The sequence below is a fragment of the Centroberyx affinis genome, unplaced genomic scaffold, assembly GCF_046629955.1.
Source record: "Centroberyx affinis isolate AG114_WGS23_722 - 3 ecotype Tasmania unplaced genomic scaffold, CSIRO-AGI_Caff_v1 ptg000939l_1, whole genome shotgun sequence".
Classification (NCBI taxonomy): Eukaryota; Metazoa; Chordata; class Actinopteri; order Beryciformes; family Berycidae; genus Centroberyx; species Centroberyx affinis.
In genome coordinates, this window is record NW_027279514.1 from 1 (window position 1) to 24,942 (window position 24,942).

The window sequence follows — 24,942 nt, forward strand, 5'->3', positions numbered from 1 at the left end:
AAGCTGTTTTTTTCCACCATTTTGTTAATCACCCTCAGGGCCTTCCTTGTTGATTGAAATTCGAGTGAGCGCGCTTTACGTGCTTCTCCCTCCCTCTCCCTCTGTCTGTTTGTATTGTCTCCTTGAAAATTGCAATCTTTCTGGTGAAAACACATAATTGTCAGAGGATGAGCTGTGTCTGTGCTCACAATGCCAGCCCCATTGTGTGTTTTCCATAGCAACTGTCTTCATTGCCAGGATGTGACAAAACAAATATCTCTTGAAAGGGAAGAAAAAGATGCTTCTCTAACATGAAGGGACAATGGCTGCTTCAGGCTATCTCCTCACCAAGGATCTTCTCTCCTCTATATTTCAAACTCACAGATCATAGATTCATTTGAAAGCCTCTTTCAGAATAATGAACTCACACAAGTTTTCAAAATCCTCCTAAAATGGAGACAACATTTCACAAGTGTATTTTTAATTGACCACCTTGCATTGCCACTAGCTAAGTGTGAATGCAATTTAATTTGTTCGAAGGATTATCGCTTTTTTGTTGTTACTGTTTTTTCTTCTTCTCCTGTTTTTTTTTTTGTCTAGGAGATGTTTTTTTTTTCGGTCTTTTATTTGTTACATGTAAAATCAGCACAAGACTGGTTTGATGCTCCTGTGTTTTTATGAAGAGTAATCCACTTTTAAATTATTTCCTGATCTGTTAACAACATACCTGATTGATGCATTGATCTACTGCTACGTAGTACAACTGTGAAATAATTTGATATGGCCTATGAAATGTTATTAAAACAGAGTTAAAATAATTCTATTCTGTCCCATAGAACCTGTCCCAGACACACATGCTTATCGACCTCATCCAGGAAGTAAAGGAGAAAGGGTACAAGCTGAGGATCTGCCTCCCTGCCGAGGCCAACCTGGTACAGATGCTGTCCATCACCATTTCCATTTTGCCAACTTCCAGTCTAACTATAAAACTGTGCTGTGTAGTGCAAGGAAGTGCCATCTTCTACTACATGCAGACTACATCAACTTTGACTACACAATGTGTACTTTAACAACTTTAACAGACAATGCTGTGTAGAGTTAGTTTGGTCTCAGAATTATTTTTCAAACAGCTAAGGTGCATTTGGTATAATACCTTACTTGAGAGAAAAGAATACAAGTGAAAAAATGTAAAGTAATCGGAGGTCATTATCAATGAACAAAAACAAAATTACCTGAAAATAACCTGCTGCAACAATAGAATGAAGAGAATAATCAGTTTTATAATTAATATTTCAATAAGTTTATTGGCGAAAAGTTGTATATGCGTAACACCTAAAAGTTAAACAAAGAGTGAGTCGCATCTAGGCAACTTGGGTGTCATGTAAAATTTGACTTTCGCAGTTGTGTTTACCACTTTAATGGGTGGCCCTAGTTAGAAGTGGATCCTGTTGTATTGTGGTGATCCTTCCCTCCTATCGTGCTTGATCTGTGGAATTCTTGCTGTTGAGGAAAAAGTTCTGGAGTCAGAGGATCGTCTTACTTGAGTATATATTTATTAAAAGGAGTCTCATGAGAGGAAGAGATGCACACAGCACAGAGGCTACATACACATCTTCGAAGAGGAATAGAAAGATCAGTCCTTTATGTCTCTTCCAAGGACGTACAGGATGTGCTGACATTAGAATAGATAAGTTAGCGCTTCCACAGACATCTCAGAGACATCCAGGAGCTACTCTGATAACAAGACCTCTGGCACAGTAAGTTATGGCACAAGGGTTACAGTGAGGTGACCATTCATCATGAAACCTTACATTCCCTGAGGGCCCCCCAATTCAGCTGTTAGTACCTATGTTAAATTTTCTTCCACACTTGCCATAACATCAAATCTGGAAATAATTGTGGGTTACTTTCCGTTTGTCTCTATGTATTCTAGAGTCCACTGACAGTGACGCTGCCCAGCCCAGAGCCCCTGACCTCGGCCATGTTCCTCTTCCTCCACAGCATGAAGGAACCAGGGAAAGGCCCGGTTAATCCCAAGATCCTCTTCAACCAGCTCTGCCAGAAGTAAGACACAGCACTCTCTTTTCATAACAGTCTTAGTTCCCAAACTAGAGGTACTAGTACTACTAGGTACTAGGCACGACAAAGAAATCGCTTAGATACCTAGAGTTTAATTCTGAGCCACTAGGTATAGCCAGCATCTCTCTCTCATATGGCATAAATGATGATCAATGATCAAAATTACAGAGACACCAAACATTGCTAGTTGTACTTCTGCTTGAGCATTGTTCATAAGCCCTATCATCATGTGAAGGCAAGCTGCCCTGCCTCCCAGGGTCAGCAGTCATCAAGCTGCACCACAACTGTTGGCCTGGCAGCGCTCCATCCCTGCAGCAGCAGTTTACAACACAGGGGCCACAGCGCTTTCACCTGCTTTCATCCTCTCACAACGGTGGTGACCACTTCAACCAGCCAGACCCAGCTAGCACCTGGTCCCAGCCAAACCCCTTCACGCACTCCAAGGCCAACACACACACAACCAACCAAATAACCACACTGTACCCTACCAAACGCCATGGAGCAGCTCGCTATTTTTTGCTCTTCTGCCTTTTGCCACACTGCTGTGCCACCTGTGTCATAATTGATCCTGAACGGGGTCTAACTGGCTGTGTGGCAGACTGACGTGCAGCCCTACATTTGTGAACTGAACAGTTGGTTGGCTCTCTTATGAACAAACAGCTTGATTGTTTGGTTGGTTGGGTTCTTGTTTGAACATGGTACACTGCTGGTTGGGTCCACACTCTGTGTGTGTGTATGCGAGTGGGGGTCTTGCACTGTTCAGTAGTGCAGGTGGGTGGCTAGGGCATTTGACTATCGGACGACTGGGTATGTCTCTGGTGCGGCTTTGACGATTATTCTGGTACTAGCTTTCATCAGACAGACCTTTTGTGTGTGTGTGTGTGTGTGTGTGCGCGTTACTGTGTGTCTATGATGCCACCTCACCTGGTACCACCTCAGCCTGCAGCACACATGCAGTCTGTTGTGCATTCAGACAAGCAAGCATTACACACACACACACACACACGCACCTTTATGCACTCACACAGACCTAATTTTATGTTCTTCCATTTCACTGACATTCATTTGAATAGACACATGACTTCATTGAAGCCTAAGCACTCATTACCAATATGCCACATATTTCCCACAATTGAGCTTTTTACTCAATTCAATTCAATTCATATTACTTTATTTTCTGTGTGGAACTACAGTTGTGCAGTGGACAGAAAGGACAAATAGGACAATCTCAAGACAATGGGACGATATATCAAAATTCAATATAACGCAAAACAAAAATGTGAGGAAATAGGCAGGAAAACAAATTGCAATATTAGTTCCATTTTATTCTGTTGTAATAATCACATATCAGATGGCTGATCACAATCACATCAGATCACATTTTCACAAGCTCTCAATTGAAATTATATTATTTGCGCTTTGTCATGACATTTTTAAATTGTTGTTTACATTCTAGCAAGCTAATGCTATCGCTAGAAAGATTTGTGGCTCAGAAATAAACATAATCCTGCTACTAAAAAAAACTAAGAACAAAATACAACTAAAACCTAGGGCCAGCAATAGTGCCACAGTGCAGTAGTGCTGGTGTCTGGGTGGGCATGTGTGGTGGGGAATGTAAGTCAAGGTGTGGTGTGAGATTGTAGTGAGTGTGTGTGTGTGTGTGTGGTGTCCGCTGCTATTTATGAGGCTTCTTTACTGTCCGTCTCCTATGGATGCTGCTGAGTGGCTCTTGTTCCCGCCTGATGATCTGGCTGCTGAACCTTCCCACTGAGCAATTTTACGTTGATTAGACATTTAAAACACGTCTAAATGGCCATAGCCGTCTAGGCTAAATTAAGTTTAAATGGGGTTGAAAAGTGAAAGTTTATTAGATGTCTATACATAGACAATATTATCCTGGACTATATGAGAGCTACGCATAGACGCAATGTTGAAATTACTTCTTGTGCTCAGATAATTATCTTGTAGACTAGTCTACAGGACTTCTCTGGTGCATATTTTTGGTATTTACAGATGTTTATTCATTGTAATAATGTATTTACTGCTTAGTCTAAAATAGGTCTATACATAGCCGTAATGATCCTGGGCTATATGAGAGCTAAAGCATAGACGCAACGTTGAAAGCACGTCTTTTGCTCAGTGGGTTAGGAAGGTCAGTATGGATACCACAACGCATCTGTAGAACGACTGGAGGACTGATGGCTGGACCTGAACCTTCCTTAGAAGAACAGGCGTTGTTGGTACTTGGAGAGTATCAGCTCACCATTGGTCTTGAATGTGATCTTGTGGTCGGTGGTGGTGCCAAGGTATTTATGTTCCTCACCGTGCTCAATTATCTGGCCTCTTACCTCCTGAGTTGGTGCGATGGGCTGGACATGCCTGAAATCCAACAGCATTTCTTTGGTTTTGCTGGGGTTTAGGTCCAGGTAGTTGTTTTCATACCACCCAGCACAGCTGTCGATCTCCTTAGTGATGCGATTATTGTGTGGTGTCAATTATAGCAATACTCAGGCCAGTGTATAATTGTTCTGTACATTCATAGAGTAAATACAAATATAACATCTTAAACAACATTTAACATCCACTCACACACACTTTCTTCAATGCTAGGAAATGAAACTGGAAGATGTATGGGATTTTTAAAATGAAAACAACTCAATCAGTCATGTATTTCTCTGTGACTGTGATCTAATCATGCTCAGCTTGCTCCCTCTCCACCAGCCTCTTAACCAGAGGTAGCAGATATGTTGAAGCACATGGTTTACAATGAAAAGATACCCATCAAAATCTTGCTAGTGGTGTCTTTTCCAAGTAAATTAAAATATTTTTCTATTTTAGTAGCCTCAGTTCTATTTTGTCCTCCTTAAACAGCAAGTGGAGCGTGAAAAATCAGTGATTCTCTCCTCATCTCTGAAATGTTTTATGTAAATAGCCATATGAGACAAGGTTTCCTTGACAAGGATTGGTGCCACCAATTAGGGCTGAACAATTCATCAAAATCTTATCGAAATCGCAATATGGCCTACTGCAATTTTCAAATCGCAGGAGGTGCAATATATGTTAAAGGCGAAATGTGTGTCAAAATACCATTTTAAATTAAATATTGTCCTGCTGCAGAGATGTCCTGGCCTAAACATCATATTCTACAGACTTAAGCAAACATCTTTGTTTGGTACAGATCCCCGCAAAAATCACACCATAATCATTTTAATACGTTTTTCATTGAAAATGAAAATAATGATGTAAAAATTATCATTCCCTCTAATATCGCAAATCATATCGCAATTGCAATATCAGTCAAAATAATCGCAATTAGATATTTTTTCAAAATCGTTCAGCCCTACCACCAATAGCTTATCTTTTTTTAACAATTTGGAAAGGCTTACCAAAATATGAGATTGTGGATAGTTGGTTCAGGAGCTTTATCATGAGAGCAGACATGATCATTTAAGTTTGTGTCTGGGATGGATGGACCGGAAATTAATTGTGCTTTCAAGCTCTTAGTCACTTATAGGCTATTTCTTCTAACATCTACAGTACTGTGCAAAAGTCTTAGGCACCCTAGATCTTTTATATAAATTTCTTATAAGTCTTAGATGTTCATTTGTTTTCTGCATTAGTGTGTGAGTAGACTGCTGTTTATTGTACATTTTTGATATTCAGAAACTTTTCATTTAATTTGTTTTGAAAGCATCTTCGCTTTATGGATATCTTTGACATATGCCTAAGACTTTTGCACAGTACTGTATGTACTGTACATCATTGCTGTTACTTTTTTCTATAGCGCAAGCTCTCACATCCCTCTTAATTAAACTCCTATGTACAGCAGTTCCCCACATTCTGGTCTGTAGCTATGAGTTGAAAGAACAGGGTCAAGAGTTGCTCTCGTTAACTGGGAAATTTTTCTCCATTATAGTGACCTTCACAATGGCTACACTCGGTGTATATACCCTGTTGCGCTCACTTGTCACGGCTGGCCCTTGTCACTCCAAGAGGGTTGGATCTGTCCCTGACCTGTGGGGGGAGAGAGCCACAGCCTCTATCTATCGAGAGCGCTTTTCCTTTTCTCTTTCACTGTCTTTCCCATTATGTTTGTGTTGACAGGCAGGTTAATATGGCTCGCTGGCTCAGACCAGGCTCAGTTTGAGTGTTTATTTGCAACATTGGAGGCCTATTGAACTGTGTGTGAGTGTGTGAGTGTGTGTGTGTGTGTGTGTGTGTGTTTGTGTTTGTGTTTGTGCCCGCTTGCACACGTGTGGAAGATACACATGCATTCAACCTCAACCAGCTGAGTACCCCCAGCCTGCCCCTTCCTCATCCTGCCAGCTGGACGGGTCTGGTCTGGGCTCGGACCAACGCCAGGCCTAGTGGGTTGGATGGTCAGTACCACACTCTATCTGGTGCCAGGGAGGGTCCCAGCTTGTACCCAGACCATGTTTTACTACAAGGCTAGTGAGTGGCAACACAGGGGGAAAATAGCATTAAATAGAAAACCGAAAGAGTTTTCTACTTTTTTATTTTCTACTTTTTTTGGGAGTCTGAGGTCTGTCAGGAACAGTGTTTTTTTATCCATTTACAAATAGCAATTGTTCATAAAGCATTTTTAAATGCTATTTATTACGACTGTTATCCTTATTAATTTATTGGGACACACCCTTGGCATTAAGTATGCATAGGCTGGATAAAGAAGCCACACTGAGGCATTCATGTACACCTGTTTTCTTCTAGGACAGATTCAATTTCCAACATGGCCACTGGACACTTTCTTGTTTTGCAGAAGTTGAAAAGTACACTCACGCTGTTCTTCATTCATTTGCTGTATATAAATGCCCACATACCCACAGCTTTAAAACGTTGTTGATAAGAATTCCATCCCTGATCCCATAAGCCTTCCATCCCTGATGGAAATAGTCGGGGACAACAATGGATCCCATCTACTGCTCTGGCATCTGGGACACACACACCTATGCATGCACACACACACACACACACACACACACACAAAGAGGCATGGACAGTGTACTGCTCTGCACAGGAGGAAGACCTCTCTTTCAAATTGAAGAAAGGAAGCAGGCACATTCACTGAAGGGCGTTTTCAGCTGGTAAAAAAACACATGCACACATCTGTCGAGTGGAGAAGCACAGTCCAGGGCCTTTACAATCCATATTCTCCTCACTTGGGTCTGCCTTGCAGTGTGTGAATGTAAGGATGCCTGAATGAAAGGATGCCAAGAACTCCTCAATGCTCAATATAGGAAAACATGACCTGTGTGTGACAGAGCACAAGTTGATAACAAATAATGTTCAAAGAAACATTTCATTATTCTTTATGCTTTATTACATCCAAACTAGGAGATTTGTATGTATGTCCTGTATGTAACATCTAAGTTTCTAGGCTGTCAGGCATGTTTATTGCGTTTGTTTTGTAAATATTTTTCTGTACACTCTATATTTGTAGGATGTGTATTATAGTGTAAATCAGTGAAACACATTTCTATTTTTTAATGTACATGTGATTGCCAAATTAATTAATTATGTGACCTATGTGCGGGTGCATTGTGTTGCTCATGCTTGTGTATGTGTGTGTGTGCGTGTGTGTGTGAGGGGTTGGGGGGTCGCCTTGTGTCTGGTACTAACTCATCCGGCTATTAATTGTGTTAGCACCGCAGCTGTTTGCATTGGCCAGGGCCAGATTGAGAGCAGTGCTACAGGGCCCTTCTGCCTCTCTCTTCCACTGGGATGAGCTTCCAGACTTCCCCGTTCCCACTGATCCCAGTCAAGCTTTTCCTTTTCTCGCTATCTCCGCTCTACCTCTTTCTGGCTCTTTTCCTTTTCATTTCTCTTTATCTCTCTCTCTCCCTCTGGCTCTCTCTCTCTCTCCCTCTGGCTCTCTCTCTCTCTCTCCTTCTCTGTCGCTCTCTCTTCCCCCTGTCTCCTTGCTCCCAGCATACCAAGACTGTCGCAATTTAAATCCCAATTATCACTGTGTGCTGAATGCATACCAGTCCAGCCCCACTTTGCATTCAAGCTGTTGGATAATTAGTGTTAGAATGTGAATCCATGCAAAGGAAAGCAAAAGCCTCTTTGCCTCTAACAAAAACATATTTTGGTTCTAATCCACATTGAACATTTTTTTTTTTTTTGAGAGCTGGACAAGCATAGTTGACAGAATAAAGAGATGCGTAGTTTGCATAGTTGATATGGTGTGCTAAACCCACTGCAATATACACATATTCAACATACTCAAAGAGACTACGCTCTGCCAAGGAGCGGCGCCTCTATGCATTGCCTCATAGCACTGCCTCGTAGCACCTATGTCCTGTTGGACCAGAACTTAGCTTTATAGCACTTACTCTCGTTGTTCTCTCCTAACTAGAACCTTGCGTGTGTTGTATGAAAAGCTCATGTGTAAGTCGCTTTGGATAAAAGCGTCTGCCAAATGTGAAATTGTAAATTGTAAATTGTTGTAAATTGTAAATTGAGACATTCCTCCACATGCCCTCCATTTCGAGGCTGGCAAATAACTGACATATGTGCTCTCCACACTTACCCCCACCCACCCTGCTCCATGTGTCTACAAGAAAAGGGCATAAGGGCCAGAGATTGTGTGTGTGTGTGTGTGTGTGTGTGTGTGTGTGTGTGTGTGTGTGTGTGTGTGTGTGTGTGTGTGTGTGTGTGTGTGTGTGTGTGTGTGTGTGTGTGTGTGTGTGTGTGTGTGTGTGTGTGTGTGTGTGTGTGTGTGTGTGTGTGTGTGTGTGTGTGTGTGTGTGTGTGTGTGTGTCCTCCAGACCTCCTGTTTATGACCTGTGTTGGGGGCAGGTGGTTGGCCATCTCTCCCCCAGCCATGGACATACATTCTTGGGCCAAACATCAGTGTATCTCTGCACATCACTATGGATCAGTATGATTAGTCTACTTGCATATACTGTATGTTATTCACCAAGCAACGTGTTGCAATGCATCCCAGTGCTTACTTGTAGCAAAAGTGGTATTATACCATCTATCAGTTGTATCTGATCTGGTGATCGGTGTCGCTGTTTAATCCCTACCAATGACTAGGTATTTGAGTCTTCTTGCAGGAGAAGCTATTTTCCAATTTTTTTGGAGGCTGTACCTTAAACGTATAGTCTTCAGTGTAGAGCATAAAATACAGGTAGAGGACTGTCTTCTTTCTTTTTTGAGGACCAGACGTTCCTCACACAGTCCCTCCACCCCACCCCACCCCCATATATCCTCACAACATTTGACCAATGGCTTCTCTAACCAGCGTTGTGTCCTCTCACTGTGTGTCGTGCCTGTCGGACCAACCTGTTCTGCGGCTGTGTGGCTGGCTCGGCCCAACAGGTTGCGGTGGCTCCAGCCACGGCTGCCCATCTGCCCCCAGCATCTGTCCCCACATCTGCTTCACCACGGATGGCCAGGGGACAGACCCAAGGAGAGCCTCCCCTCCAACCGCTCAAGCATTAATGTCCAGGATGGGGGTTCACTCTACTTTGCCAGTAAGATGCTCAGCAAGAAGTCGAGGCGATAGATGACCTGTGAGATGAGCTGTGATTTGGCTGCCAGTCATTCCTGTCAAGTGTCAGGAGAGCTTGGCCTTGCGACAAGCTTCTCTGTTAGCCTAGCATAACACCCAGGAAAATGGATTCTTTAATTCTCTGTGAAGCGTAGGCTATTCATTTTGATAGAACTGACACATGTAAGAGTTCCTGTCTGCATACATTTTGTCACCTTTCTGTTAATTGTTGTATATTTCGATGCTGCAGAAATAGCACAATGGCATGGAAACTTCAAACTTAATTTATTTGCCAGATGGATTTTTTTTTTCATCATGCCTCCATGCGTATTTTTATCAGTATGTGTGTCGTTAAAAGGTAACTATGAATGACTCTCTGGAATGAATAATTATAGGTGTGGTAATTATTTCAGTGGTACAAGCAATGTGCCAGAAGTTTTCTGCTTTCATATAATACTGTTGTCTGGCTTAGTCAGTAAGTGTATAGACAACGTTTTGAAGTGCAAAACTTTTTGAAGTGCAAAGACAACTCGACACTTGAAAGTCTTGTTGTCTCATTGCCTTTACGATCATGGAGGTGATGTAGTACACAATATTGTGTGGCGAGGAAGCCGTTCAGGTTGTTTTTTTCTCTCTGCTCACTCAATAACCATGTTGGCAGAAGACAGACACACAACTGAGTTTGGGAGAGCAAAGAAACAAAAACCTGATCAGAATGTTGAGTGGAGAAAACGAGACGCCGTATTAATACTGGAGAAGCTATTGATTGCTGGAGCAAAGTGGAGTTAGAGGAAAAAGCATATTATAGCAGCGTTCTCCTTACTGGACTGGTAAGTTAGCTTGCTAGCTAGGCTAGCCATTCAGCTAGTGACCTCAATGGCCTTCAATCAAATGAAGAGGCGGAGCTTCCTCTCCAAGCCGTTGCAGTGAGATCCTGCTGTAAACATTGTAGCCTAAAAATTAAGACTTTCCAAACGTCTTTGACGGTAATACATTTATTCAGTGTAGTCATTGAGGTCTAACAACATACTATATATGAATGTACACAAATCCACATTGCTTCCATAGAAAACTCTGTTATTCATCTTTAAGTTTAGGCTATATTTTTGATCAAATAATTTATTTTAACAGTTTACCAGTCTCGCAAACGTTGTTAGGACAAGGCTATAATATGTTTAGGGGCCCTTCAGCTATGATGAGGAAGCTTATATTATTCATTCTCTTATTCTTCATTTTTTGAAGGGAAAATTCTGTTGTGACCAGTAAATGGAAGATCAAAGCCTGCATAGGTGACCCAGCAGTAGCTTAATGAGCTAGTTGGTTTGGTGGCCAAGGGTGGTGCACCAACCATATATTTTCCACTCTCTCACTAAGCCATAGTGTGTGTGTGTGTGTGTGTGTGTGTGTGTGTGTGTGTGTGTGTGTGTGTGTGTGTGCATCTGCATGTGTGTTTGTTTACCTGTGACCCTCACTGGATTAGTGAGAAGCTATAGGAATGTGACAATGTTTGCATACAAGTGCCACAAAGCTGTGAAGACAGGGAGGATATGACAGATGTACCAATGAAAAGTCCTTGAAAAAGGATAATGGTATTTTTTTCCTTTTTGATGTTTCTTTATGCATTTTGATTGCCTTGTGTGTAGTTGTCTGCTTTCTCTTGACTTGTTTTGTATGTGGGTTGGTTTTTATGCGGCAACAAATGAGTCTCGTTACTGATGTCAGATTCACTTCTGTCTCAACATTACTTGCCCATTGCCACTGTTTGTTAAATGAATGGAGGCAATTATTTCTTTGGTGTTTTCTTTTCAACAGTTTTTAACAGTCCTTTCTCCCCCTTTTTCTGCTTTCTTTCTCTCCCTCTCTTCCTCTCTCTGTTTTCCTCAGGGCTCCACGCTTCAAGGGCTACCAGCAGCAGGACAGCCAGGAGCTGCTGCACTACCTACTGGACTCCATACGAGTAGAGGAAACTAAAGTGAGCTTACACACACACACACACACACACACACACACACTTCCTGTAGTGGTTATAAAATGTACTTAACCCCCTTGAAAAAAATAGATTTAGATTCGATATTTAGTGTATCATTTATGTTAAGTACTGTTTTCTGTCAAAGTGGAGTCGAAATTCAAGAAATTAATGTGAAAGTTACATATCTATAGTTTGTAAATATGTATTTTACTTTACTAACTTAAGCTACATTGTAACTGCGCAAAACATTTCATTACACATATTATTCACACTTTTTTGAATAAATGTCCTTCTCAAAATTGCTGCAGTTTTACCTTTCTTGTCAGAAAAGCCCTTAAAATCTATACAATGTACTCCTTGCATAAATGTTAGAACCCTGCATTTTGAATATTGATTGAAAATGAGCAAAAAGTTAAGGGGGTGAATACCTTTTTATAGACACTGTACCTACCTCCTTAGGTTATGACAAAATGTCTGATCAAGTTAGTTTTTTTTTTCTTTTCATTTTGTTAATTTTATTATATTTTTATATTTTTATATTTTCAAATGTTCAGCCACACTTACAAAATATTTTTTTTGCAAAAACAAATGAAAACGCATTTCAGTGGTTCACAATTGTATGCATATTTATAATTTACAGAGATAAGGACCAGAAACTGTGTGATAAAAAGTCTGGTTGGTCTTCTACTTGTGTTTCATGGTCCTAATTGAAAATATGTAAAGAATTCAATCAAATAATGATAATTCAAACTTTTTCTTCATATTTAAAATGCATAGTAGACTGATTAGTCCAACTAGCCAGTTGGTTGATTGTAGCAGCAACAGAACTATCAAGCAGTTGTATCTCCACAGCTACGCCTTAGTAGGACCTCAACCACCTTGATTCAGTGCAAGGCTTTTCTGTTATGACCTGATGACCTGTTATACCCACGCGTTACAAAAAATGTCTTCACAAGTCATTTAGTTTTAAAACGTTATTTTTCCTAAATCCAGTGAAAAATTCTGCCAATGGGGTGAGTTAATTCCATTTGTCTGCAATGCAGTTTCACTTGTTTTCACAATATTCTGCATAAACAAGTGTCTGTATTTTGGAAATACAAAAGTAGAATAAGGCAGATCACTACACAAGTACCAAGAAAATGACATTTAAATCAACAAAATTCTTGAAACAAGTTGATTTGCTTTGGAAACAAGTGAAATGGAGGTGTCCAGTGATAGATACTTGCATACTTCCACACACACACACACACCACAGACCAAATGCCAGCAGGTCAGTGGGATCACAGTGGAGCTGCTCTCTTAAAGGGGTATTAAGTGATCTATGACCTCCATAGGAGGAGTAGGAATTGCAACAGCATTGATAGAACTTACCTCTTCCTACACAAATCTCTGGCGTGGAGAAAGGAATGCGTGGGGAGGAAGTGGAGGGAGGATCTCCAATGGGTGGGGAATTTTTGTATGGGCCATACAGTGAGTTTTGAAAACCAGAAATCGCAGCACCTGGTGAAGTAAGTCAACAACCCTATCAGCCCACAGATACTGTATGTTGTGGTTATTTTGTGGCAGTAAAAATCGGACTTATTTCCCCTTAAAACCCGTTCCAGACCAGTGTAAAAGCCATGATGTGTGACATTCAACTGTTTGTGTCTGTGTGAGTGCGTGCACACACACAGGCCAGTGTCTGCTCTATGCTCAGCTGGCCAGTTTTTGTGTTTCAGCCTTATGGTGCCATGTTTTCTGGCAAGTGCAGAGTACCCTCAGCCCCCCACCCCTTTGCGGGGCAATTAGGGGACCCCGCCGCGGCCCTTTGCAGGGCTAAGCTGGCCCCTGTGGCCCCACCAGTGGCTCTGTGAACCCAGGAGGAGAAGTTAGCGGGTGTGTTTAGTGGTCAGCCCGGGGCCTGGGAGGGGCCGCAGGCTGGGCTCCCCTGCTCCCATTCAAACTTGTGAACGCTGACAGTTGTGCCACTTAAGGGACTTGCAAGTGGCACGACCGGCATCATTGTGTGATCTTGGGAAACCCACAGCTGCTGAATGAGCTCCAGGGCCGTCCCATTGTGCTAGAGGGTCACCCACCGCCCCCTCCTGCACATACACACACACACACACACACACTGTCTCTCTCATCAGTCCCCCTCCCCACCCAAACCAATCAAGGAGGTAAAGAGGGAGGGGGGTAAAGCCTGCCCTATTCATTCACTCAGACACACTCATTTATACAGCCAAGCACATTCACAGATACAGTGGCATTTTAGCCTATATGTGAATTTACTGCTGTATATTTTTAAAATGAACAAACACATACACCATGCCAGTACAAACAATTCAAGGAGGGCTCTCAAGCATATTAGAAGTATTATAGATAAAGTTTACTTTTAAAAAGACACAATTTTTTCTTAAGCCAGCAGTGATTAATCCATGCCTAGTGAACTTGAATAAAGTCGAATTCATCTTGAATAGGAGCATTTGAAATAACACACAAATAGAATACACACAAACAGACACACACACACTGTCTTGAGTGTGTAACTGGTATTTCTCCAGAGGCTATCACCAACCTTAGAGGCCCTAAGTGTTTGTGTTGATTGGCCATTAGTATCAGAGGTCTAAATATGCTAATTTGGCCCCAGTCAATTATCACCAATTAGCTGAGACGGTAGGTATTACTCTCTCAGGGCATGGCCTGTCTTCTTCGCCCCGTCTTCTTTTTAGTTTCCACCCCTGCACCCTTCTACCACCAACCCTCTCCACCCCCTAGCCCCCTCCCCTGGCCCATCCTGCGTGGGACAGTGCACGCTGTTACTTTGGGTAGGGAGGGAGGGAGGGGAGTGTGTATTTGGGAGGCAGGGTGGGGGTTGCTGGTAATTAATTAGTAGGAGAGGCTCTGCATGGTCTGACTGTGCTGGCTGAGCGGGGCACAGGCTGACCGGGCTGGGATTAACAAGGCTTTTTGACCTAAATAGCCAGTCCACTGCGTGGGTCCCGGGACAATGGGTGCCGACTGGTCAGGACTACAGACAGACCATGGCCAATTATCTATTGATTGGTCCTTTACTCTGGCTGTGCCTCTTCACAGCTCTCTCACCAACACAGTCACTGATCATGTCACCTTCAATAAGAGGGCCCATGAAGATCACATACACACACACACACACAAACAAGCTGCACATTCAAATAAGAGATCTACATGTTAATGTTTCTAGACAAGCACAATGATTATTTTACTCTAATGATGCTTCTAATAGGTGTACTTGTCAAACTGAGCCTTATCCGAGATTGTGATATTTCACTAATGGGTGTAATAGAGAGAATTCAGCAAAAATACAAAAAAGGCCATTGTGTGATTTTTTTTTTATTTTTTTTTTTTTATTCCTCAATTAAATGTTTGTGTTTGTCATTTCCAGAGGGTCAAAGCCAGCATTCTGAAGGCTTTCAACAACCCCACGGAGAAGACAGCAGATGAGGAGACCAAACGCCAAGTCAAAGGTTCACATGGCCTAGATCAATATCCCCATCTTGTGGCAGTTTATGGACATACAGCTCAGATTATAATCAGGCAGGAGGCAATTTGATGGGGGACGAAGGAGAATGGTATCCCCCTTTGTTTGATGAATCTCCCCTGTTATGTTTAGATTTTAAGGGAAAATGCAAGGGAAACAGTAATATACTTGCCCATCGTCCCAGTGGTTAAATTTGAAGACTCTGCCACTGATTTATTGTTTTGGTTCTGATATTAGAAGACTTGACCTCTTGCAGTCATCATAATCTGAAAGGCACAAGAAATCCCACATCCGCACTCTTTAGTCCGAGAGGCTTGATTAATGCCATTCATTCACAGATTATTTTGCAGAGCTACTGGTGACTAGTTTGACCAAAATCAGTAATAGGAGTACATTGTCAGATGAACTATGGTGTTTATGGCTCATAGTACCATAGCACCTAATTATTAATTAAACATTACTCATTTCTGTACTTATACTTACACTTAATTATATGTCTCCTTTTTCCAACAGCATATGGGAAGGAAGGTGTGAAGATGAACTTTGTCGACCGCATCTTTGTGGGGGAGCTGACCAACACAATTATGTGCGAAGAGTGTGAGCATGTAAGTGTGTGTGTGGACTATAAATAGTCTATATACCTGGATCTGAATGGTCAGATGCAGACAACTACATGGATGTGTTTTACTGGAACACAGACTGTGGACAAGTGTGTTTCTTTATGTAATCTTACAGATTTTAATATTACCAGCGAACAGCCAAAATCCGTATGTAGCACACTTTACCAGATATCCCGCCTTCACTTAGTTGTTGAATGGATTGGAACACACACCTGGGTACCACATTTTCAATACATTTTTTCTTGCAATTCCAAATAGCTTTTTGCTAGCTACTGGAAGCACCATAGGTTATTAGAGCATTTCCAGCACCACTGTCTTTCTCCATCACGGGCATCTGCTGGCAGGTCCTTGTCACTAACCTAGAGTGAGCTGAGAGCATTAAGTTGACGTTCCTCTTTGGCCAGCTGCTCTGCACAGGCCATGTTTCTTGCTCGGATAAACAGAGCCAAAGGATGTCCTTTGCTATGAACTGAGTCAGGTGAAGTGGAACAGAAGTGGACAAAAAAAACATATGAACACTTCAAGGACCAGCTCAAACACCAACTGTCCTCAGCAGGCATCGACAACAAAACTTGGGCGCTCAAGGTTGTTAACTGGTTGTTTGGAGCAAAAGAGTAGCCTTGAAGGTAATAACCAAAAGGTTTAGAGCCGGAGAGAAAAAGCAGCCGCGAAAATAAAGAAACAGTCTGTTCCCAGATTTCCACTCAGACCTACAAGACAGAAGTTTCTGTTCAGACGTTGCAGCAGAACCTGGTTGTTAAGGACTGGCCTGTTGGCTACTGTTAGTCTCACTGCCAATCAAGTACAGCCTAAGCAATACAGAAGTTATGAATGACATAATGTTGACTATTTAGAGAGATAACCAATTTATTTGCTGATACTGACTTACCTGCTGAATTCTCTCTCTCTATCTCTCTCTCTCTCTCTCTCTCTCTCTCTCTCTCTCTCTCTCTCTCTCTCTCTGTGTGTTTCTCTCTCTCTCTCTCAGATCTCCACAGTGAAGGAGGCTTTCATAGACATCTCTCTACCCATCATAGAGGAGAGGGTAAGCCGCTAAAATTGATCATAAGAAAATCTATGGAAATACAGATTAGAATATGACGATAACCACTCTGATACAGATGCAGTATGCTAAGCACAATTAGTGCCACAGTTATTTGAGAGACAGCAAGATTGTTTCTTAATGTGTTTTGGTTCCATCATTGAACTGGTGATGTTTTTGTTTGCTCAGATATCGAAACCATCAAACCCTGGAAGGCTGGGTAAGAGCAGCCGGGAGCAGGACGTCTATGTGACGCACAGTGACCAGGTTCTGGCTGCAGCACACTCTCTCAATAAGAACACCAGGAAACTGAGTGGACAGGTGGGGTGTGTATGTGTGTGTATGTATGTGGTGGCTGAGCATCTGTTTCTTTTTATTCCCCAGTGATCATTCACAGTGGCTAAATCGGGACATTGTTCTACTGTAATAACACCAAAAATTCACAATCAATTTTCAGTATAATTCATCCTGTACTGTTTTCATTGTAGTTTTTCACTGTCTTTTTTTTAAGTTGAATATTGTTTTTTTACGTAACATGGAAGTTCGTTTTTTCTCCATTGTCCGCAAATGGCTGATGGTGTACATATTGTTGCAATGTGAAAGGCTCGGCCAGATCCAGACACTTCATTCATTCAGTTTCAATTTCAGCTTTTCCTGTGCCATTGTAGGCTGTCTTTTCTTAAATAGACAGCCTATTAGAAGCATGGCCCCTTAGATTGCATTGGGTGACACTGTCTTCCTATAGCCTGCCTCTCTAGTACCCCAGGTTTACATGGCTTTAACTATCCAGTGGAAATACAAAGGCAATCGGTGATGTCACAAAGAATCTCAACATGAAGACACTGTTGCCCGAAATGCAATCTTAAGTGTCACTCTTCTTGTTTGTGTGTAAGTTCAGTTGTCTTGAGAATATATATATTGATGAATTGCTTCTTACCTTCTAAAATATTTATTATTATTTCACGTCAATTGCCTTTCAGTAAAGAACTCTTGGAAAAATGTGTTCTAACTCCTGCATCAAGAGCAAAGGGTGTCCGCATTTTGGCCACAGTTCCACTGGTGATGGACATGCGTTGCCTACACTGTATAATGTGTTCATTCTTTTCCCCCCAGAAGCAGCAGGGGAGGAGGTCTTCAGGCTCTGTGGAGGAGAAGGGAGCAGAGGAGGAGGCGGTGGCCGGCGGAGCCACCCGTGGCCTCGCAGCCTGCAAGATGTCCGCCGCCGGCAGCCTATCGGACGGCAGCGAGAAAGACTCGGGCCCTCAGGACAGCAGCAACGATGCCGACAGTGAGGCCTCAGAGAGCGAGTGGGTCCCACGCCCCTCCTCTTCCGGGCAGAGCCACGGTCGAGTGTCCACCCCGACGTCCACCTCAACCTCAACCCTCACCCCCTCCCCTACGCCCGCGTCCGCACCCTCCTCCTCGCCATCCTCCTCCGCCAGGCAAGGCGGCGCTGTAGAGCAGCTAGTTAGTGCGGTCTCTAAGGTGAACCTGGGATTCGCTTCTGGAGACGGCCCCCCCTCCATGCACTGCTCTCCAGAGGAGCAGGGAGAGCCGCAGCCTCAGCAGTCCCGAGACAATCTCCAGCACCAACACCACCACCCGCACCACCAAGGGGCGTTCCAGGCCCTGTCCCACAGTTACACGCCCTGCTCTAAGGAGTGCTCCGTCCAGTCCTGCCTCCACCAGTTCACCTCGGTGGAGCTGCTGATGGGCAACAACAAGCTGCTGTGCGAGAGCTGCACCGAACGCCGACAGAAGCAGCTGCGCAAGAGCAGCTCAGCCGGTAAGATTGGCAGGTTTGGATTCACTGGTCAAAAATATTCACAAAACATCTGGATCCGTGTGCATAGAGCTTCTGGGAATAGCAGCACTGATCTTGTATTGGGGTTTGACTGAGATATCGGACTGATATTAGTCAGTGTCGTCCACCTCCAATATGATGGATATGATGCAGTTTGAATGATTCAATAATTATTGTATAATTGATCAATAGTTGTTTATAGGAAGCCCTTAACTTGAATTTACTCCAATATGACATTTTAATCGGATACCACAAAGGTAATGTGGTAAAGGTGAATGTTTTATCATTATTACTAGTAGTAGTAGTAGTAGTAGTAGCAGTATTATCTTCTTCTTGCCCGGCTTTTCCACCCGGGCAAGAATAAAATTGTAAAATTGTGATTTTTTAAAATTTTTTGGCATGAAAATGGTCAAATTCAAAGATATTGAATACGGCTATCAAAAAATATTGAAAGCCCCATATTGAAAACCCCATAATGGTTGAAGCCTATCTGGGATTACTGGTTGGGTTAATGATGATGCATGAAAACTTCAGAAGCAAACAGGTCTTAGATAAAGCACTCCGAAAAGTCTGGAATCATAGGGAAAGTAACACCATATATTTTGTCTTGTTACACCTGTTTTCCTGCACACACTAGTTGTCAGGATGGTAGTGGTCCGAGGTATTTCTAGTCTCCCAATGGAGGCATGGATTCAAATCTCAATTCTGACAAGCACTTTTGATACTTTTGCTATTTTTCATGATTGTCTTTTTCACTTAAAGCCTCACTGTTTTTTCCCAAGAGACACACTGACTGGTTGGTTTGAATAAAGTGAATGTTTTAACTGTTGAACCAGACAAAGTGTTGTGTTTCTGTGTTGTTGGCACAGATAAGAAGGCGGAGAAGGTTTACACCAGCGCTAGGAAGCAGATGCTGATATCCTCGCTCCCTCCTGTCATCACACTGCATCTTAAACGATTCCACCAGGTTAGCAGCAACTTCACTTTGCACTTCCCAAATTCTGTTGATGTACATTAATCCTCTATTGAAGAATTTGGCCACACAGATATTTAAATCCTTCTACATTTGACATATGTGTATATATTTTTAATTTAAGCGGTAGTGTGTGTTTTGTAAGTATCCCAAACGGCGACAGTGTGAGGCTTGTGTTTCTATAAACCTTACCCTGCGTGCTGATGTGTTGCGGTTCTGTTTTTGTATTTTAAGGCAGGGATGAACCTACGAAAGGTGAACCGCCATGTTGACTTCCCTCTGGTCTTGGATCTGGCTCCGTTCTGCTCTGCAACCTGCAAGGTATCCCACTACCACTGGTGCCACTCAGATTTTACTACAAAATAAACCAAGGACACTATGGATACCAACGTTCAAAAACATTGTGTGCTTGAAATTGTGTTGATGTAGTTCAAGTCAAATTTCTGTTTTTAAATGAAAATCGCATTATTTTACTGTAACCAATATTTTTCTCTTGTTTCTTGCCTTGGCAGCTCAGGTTGTAAAGAATGACCTTGGTTTGTAGCATGTCTTGCTGGGGCTTCTGTCTGTACCTGCGCTGTTCTTGGAGACTCCTACCTTTTCTTTTCTGGCCCTGTTTCCCTTTTTGCTAATCTTTTTTTCTCATTTTGGGTAGAACTTGGCAGCCGGGGAGCGTGTCCTCTACAGCCTGTATGGGATTGTTGAGCACAGCGGCTCGATGCGGGGGGGCCACTACACCGCATACGTTAAAGTCCGCTCTCCTCAGAGGAAAACAGAGCAGCATCGCAGGAACCTGTCAGGTAAGGGCCACGCAAACCACTTTTGTGAGATCTTGCCAAGACCTTTATGCTTTTTTGTATGTCTTTATACATGTGTGCAGTTCATGAAGATGCTCAGTATCTGGTGCAGCGAAGGCCTCACTCCTTGTAACCTTGAGGACCATATTTATAACAAAGGTCTTTGTTTGCTATATAGATATATGTTTTTTTCTCTTTTTCTCTGCTTCTCAAGGAGAGTGCCTGCTTTTCAAACTAGTGGTGAAATGTAATTGAAAGACTCTGTGGCCAAGCACAAGGAAGCAGTTGTCCTTGCTGGTAACTAGCTAACAGGACTTGATCTGACATTATTTTTGTACCATTGATTTCTGATGTCAGACAGTTTAAAGATGCCACCATAACCACTGCTGACAGACTGTGGTTCTGTCATATGATGTTTTTATTTTTGTTTGTTTTTTCTGTTTAGAAAATTATTCTCTCTCTTCCCCACTGTTTTTAATCATGTCCAGATCATAAGGTGTTTACGACAGTAATTTGTCTTTATTTATTAAGCTTCTTTGTGTTTGAGTGCCAAGTCTGGTGCAGGATTGCTGACCAAGGCCCTGTCACCATCTCAACCATCTCCTCCGCTTCTGTAATCAAAAGACTAGGGATGTGCACAAGTCCATTTTCTCGTGATCAATGATGAAGTTCATGCTCTAAACAAATATTCTATTTGGTGCGTGCTGAATTTTACAAAGGCTAAAACTTATTATGGACAAGAAAAATCACATCACTTTTTGCTCTGTACGGTGCAAATCGGTTGAATATCTTTAGAAACATGTTGGCAGTGAGGGCAGAGAGTCTCTCAATTTGGCTTCTGACATATTTCTGAGGAGATTAGGCAAATGTTGTCATGCTAGTTTGGCAAGGTCCATCTTCTTTGCTGGATGCTTCTTTTTATTGTTTCATTTATTTTTTTTTAAGATTTTGTTTTTAGGCATTTCTGCAATATTTGGATATATTCACAGTGGAGAGAGACAGGAAAGACAGGGCAGAGAGGGGATTTGCACACGCTTTGTGCTGTAACATAACAAAACAAAAGTAGCCACCAGAGGATTAGTGCAAAACAAAGCGAGGTAGAGGTTTGTTTGTTTTTTTGTGTGTTTTTTTAAATGACACCAAAAGCACTCTAGTAGCTGGTCTGTAGCCATAACTCTCACTCAGATCCATATGAACACTACATAGTTAATTCATGCAGTTTAAATTATTGTTGTGACATACAGTATATCAATATTTTAAAGTTAACATCCAAATTATAAAAGTCGACGCTGATTCCTGCAAACAAATATTATTCTTTTTTTATTTTTTTTTACATCCCTACAAAAGTCCCAAATAACCCTGGATACTGGTACTCTTTACTCTAAAGACCCTCTTTGCCCTATTGTATCTATATATAGTGTGTGTGTGTGTGTGTGTGTGTGTGTGTGTGTGTGTGTGTGTGTGTGTGTGTGTGTGTGTGTGTGTGTGTGTGTGTGTGTGTGTGTGTGTGTGTGTGTGTGTGTGTGTGTGTGTGTGTGTGTGTGTTTCAGGTGCGAGGGAAGCCAGCAGCAGCTCCCAGGGCCAGTGGGTCTACATCAGTGACACCACTGTTCAGACGGTACCAGAGTCCAGGGTCCTCAACTCTCAGGCATACCTGCTCTTCTACGAAGAAATGCTGTAATACAACCGGCAAACTGAAAGCCTGATTTTTTCCCTCAGATATATTTTTTTTCTTACTTGTTCTGGGTAGAGGCTGTGCTACCCTTCATACTGTATCTATGAATAGGCGGTGTGAAGAGGAGGGAAAGACTTTTCACACTCCATCACTTTTCATGCAGCTGTTCTCACATGGGAGGGAGGAGACGGATGAATGCCCCCATGCCATTTTCTTACTGTTCCCCCATCTAAAATTGGCACTTCTCCATCTAAATATCGTAGTAATATGAAAAGATTAACATTTGACTGTAAAGTTATTGTGTTCTGCTTCAATACTGTTTAGAGTCCCAATTTTCAGTTAAGTTTCACATTTTAAAAATCCTTTCATTTGCCCTTGAAGAGATGAGCAAGAAGCTGAATACACAGATACCACACTAACAGACGGAGAGAGAGAGAGAGAGAGAGAGGAGCTGTTGTAGGTTTATCTCCTATCTCTGTCACTCTCCTGTGCTTGAGATACAAACTGCATGGAGTTTGCTAACCAACAGGAAATAATTCAGAATTAATGCATGTTGGACTGTGCTCAGCACTGATTGGTTGAAGTCGAGTGTGTGTGCGTGTGTGTGTGTGTGTGTGTGTGTGTGTGTGTGTGGGTAAGTGAGAGACACAAAGAGAATTTTGCTTTAAGGTGTTATCTGTAGTATTTTAACATGAATAAATCACTAGCACATTAATTTTGAGACATTAGTATAATTACGGTAAATCCATGGGTTCGGATTTGGCACAAAACAGAAAGGTCGCTGTCCTTCCAATGCAAACAGAGCTAAGGCTTTCAGAGTTTCTGGCAATGGCAGATCATGGAGATCAAGGAGTGAAAAGCCCATGTAAACAATATGTTTGTTGTTGGAAATGTCTTAATTTTGAGAAACACTAGGACTAACAATACTACTGGTGTGAGATGGAGGCTACCAATCATCTCATCCATGGTCTCATTTATTTACGGTAATTATACCACTCTATCACAATTAATTTGACAATGATATGTTGATTGAAAATGCTACGCGCAGCACCTTTAAGGAATAACACAACATAGTTATTTACAGCTTGCTGTGGTGGAATGGATTGTTCTTTTTATACATCAGAATGTAGAAATATAAGACTATCACTGAATTACGTTTGCCAAAGAAGTTTCGCAACTGCAAGTCACAACTGAAAATCTAACCTGAACACACAAGCGGTTTACTTCGTATAGAATTTCTTAAACATTTGCTCCGTCAAGGTCATCATTATGGCTCTTGAGCGTTATATTCATCAGACCAACAAAGCACTTTTTGTGTCTGCGTTGCAGTTCAGCTCTGTTGTGCTGCATAGGTGCACACATAAACACATTAGGATGTTCAACAAGGAGTCAATGCTGCATAGGACTCACTTTGTTGAATCCAGACAGTAAAAGCAAAGTTTATTCCCTAATACCATCACTGGGGTTGGTCAGGACAAAAAAACAAAACTCAAAAAGGCTCCAAGCCTTACCAGGAAATATCTTCCCTGTAATTTGCATGGACTAATGTAATAACGAATGTAATGCCTACTCTTGAACTGTCTGTGTCATAATGAGTTGTTCATCTTTTTATATGAAAATATTTTAGATGAAAACAGTTTCGTTTATGTTGCCAAAATACTTGGTTGAGGTGAAAGGTTTACTGTATGTTAGGATATAGAGGTTTCTTAATTTCTTTTGAAACAAGCAAAAAATCAGTGCCTATGCTTCAGGTTGATGAAATCTGTGCATGGTGAGAGGAAAACCATATGCAGGTTCAAATGCAAAGGGGGAATGTGTGTTACATATTTATGTACAATATAGCTACTGTATGCAAAAACAGGCAAGAGAATTTCATGTATATACTGGAAACACAATACAAAATCATATGTATGTATGGTGCTTCAGGCGTGCAGGGTTTTTCCTCAAGGCCGATATATTTGTTTTCTGGAAATTACACTTAATTTCAGTTATGAAATGTTAAACAGTTGGGATGTGTATACCACATATATCAAAAACAGAATAAATCTAATTTATGAACTGAATTTTCGACTTTCTTTTTATGTTTTAGCCCTTCTTGTGCAACAATAGACGGCACTGTTAGAAGAGAGAGGGAGATGGGGTTTTTTTTGTTTTGTTTTGGCATTGAAATTGATGTCATCCTGCTTTTACTCTGCGTGAGACGTCGTCGACCATCGGTCCCGGCTGTCACTGTGGATCCCATGGTGCCACATTCAGCCCCTTGTTGCTGGCGATGCACTCCGACGGGTGCAAAGCAGCGCTGCTTCAGAACATGTCGCGAGCTGGTGAAGAGGAGGTGGGTGTGGAATTCAGGAAAAGGGCAACGTCCAAAAGCATTGCGTTACGCGTCCTCCTGTTCCCACACACTGTGACATCCAAGTCATGCTGTTGGGACATTAAAACAGGTTGTCAAGCCGCCACCAACAAAAGAGCAAATCTTTCTGAAATGTATTTGTCTATTTTTAAAAACAAGGGAGGGGGAGGGCTTTGCGTTTTGCTTGGGGACATGAAGCTGAAGGATTGGATGTGATTTAATCTCAGTTAATGAAAGGCGTCCTCTTCCATGTTCAGACAGATGTAGAAAACTAACAAGGTGGTGCTGCGCTGCGCACTGCTAATGTCTTCCTATCTACCAGTAGTTGAGGTTAAATTTCATTGCACTCCGCTATGCTTACTGTAATCACCGTCCTGTCCAAGAAAACCTTATCTGCTAGGTACAACTTCACACGGTATCTTGACGCCACACAACATCCATACACCACACTATACACAATGCAGTAAACACACAGCTATGAGAACCACACCTGCCTCAGGCCATACTTACACTTTGCTGACCTTCACAGCACATACACATCACCACTGCATACTAACACCAACATAATACTTGACAGGGCACCGAATAACACCTGCACACAACCCCATCCCAGAGGGAAATACTGTATGTGTTAAA

The 24,942-nt window shown here is 42.0% G+C and overlaps 1 protein-coding gene across 1 annotated transcript; it reads left to right on the top strand.

The window, feature by feature from the left end:
* The first annotated feature begins 819 nt into the window (after positions 1-819).
* Positions 820-23,988, top strand: usp45 (ubiquitin specific peptidase 45). Its single transcript, XM_071521885.1, has 12 exons — positions 820-911; positions 1,913-2,043; positions 11,459-11,546; positions 14,947-15,028; positions 15,556-15,647; positions 16,651-16,707; positions 16,894-17,025; positions 17,818-18,490; positions 19,378-19,475; positions 19,716-19,802; positions 20,137-20,281; positions 21,829-23,988. Exons 1-12 carry the CDS (start codon positions 834-836, stop codon positions 21,957-21,959), a joined length of 1,794 nt encoding a protein of 597 aa, XP_071377986.1. The 5' UTR covers positions 820-833; the 3' UTR covers positions 21,960-23,988.
* The last annotated feature ends 954 nt before the right edge of the window (positions 23,989-24,942 follow it).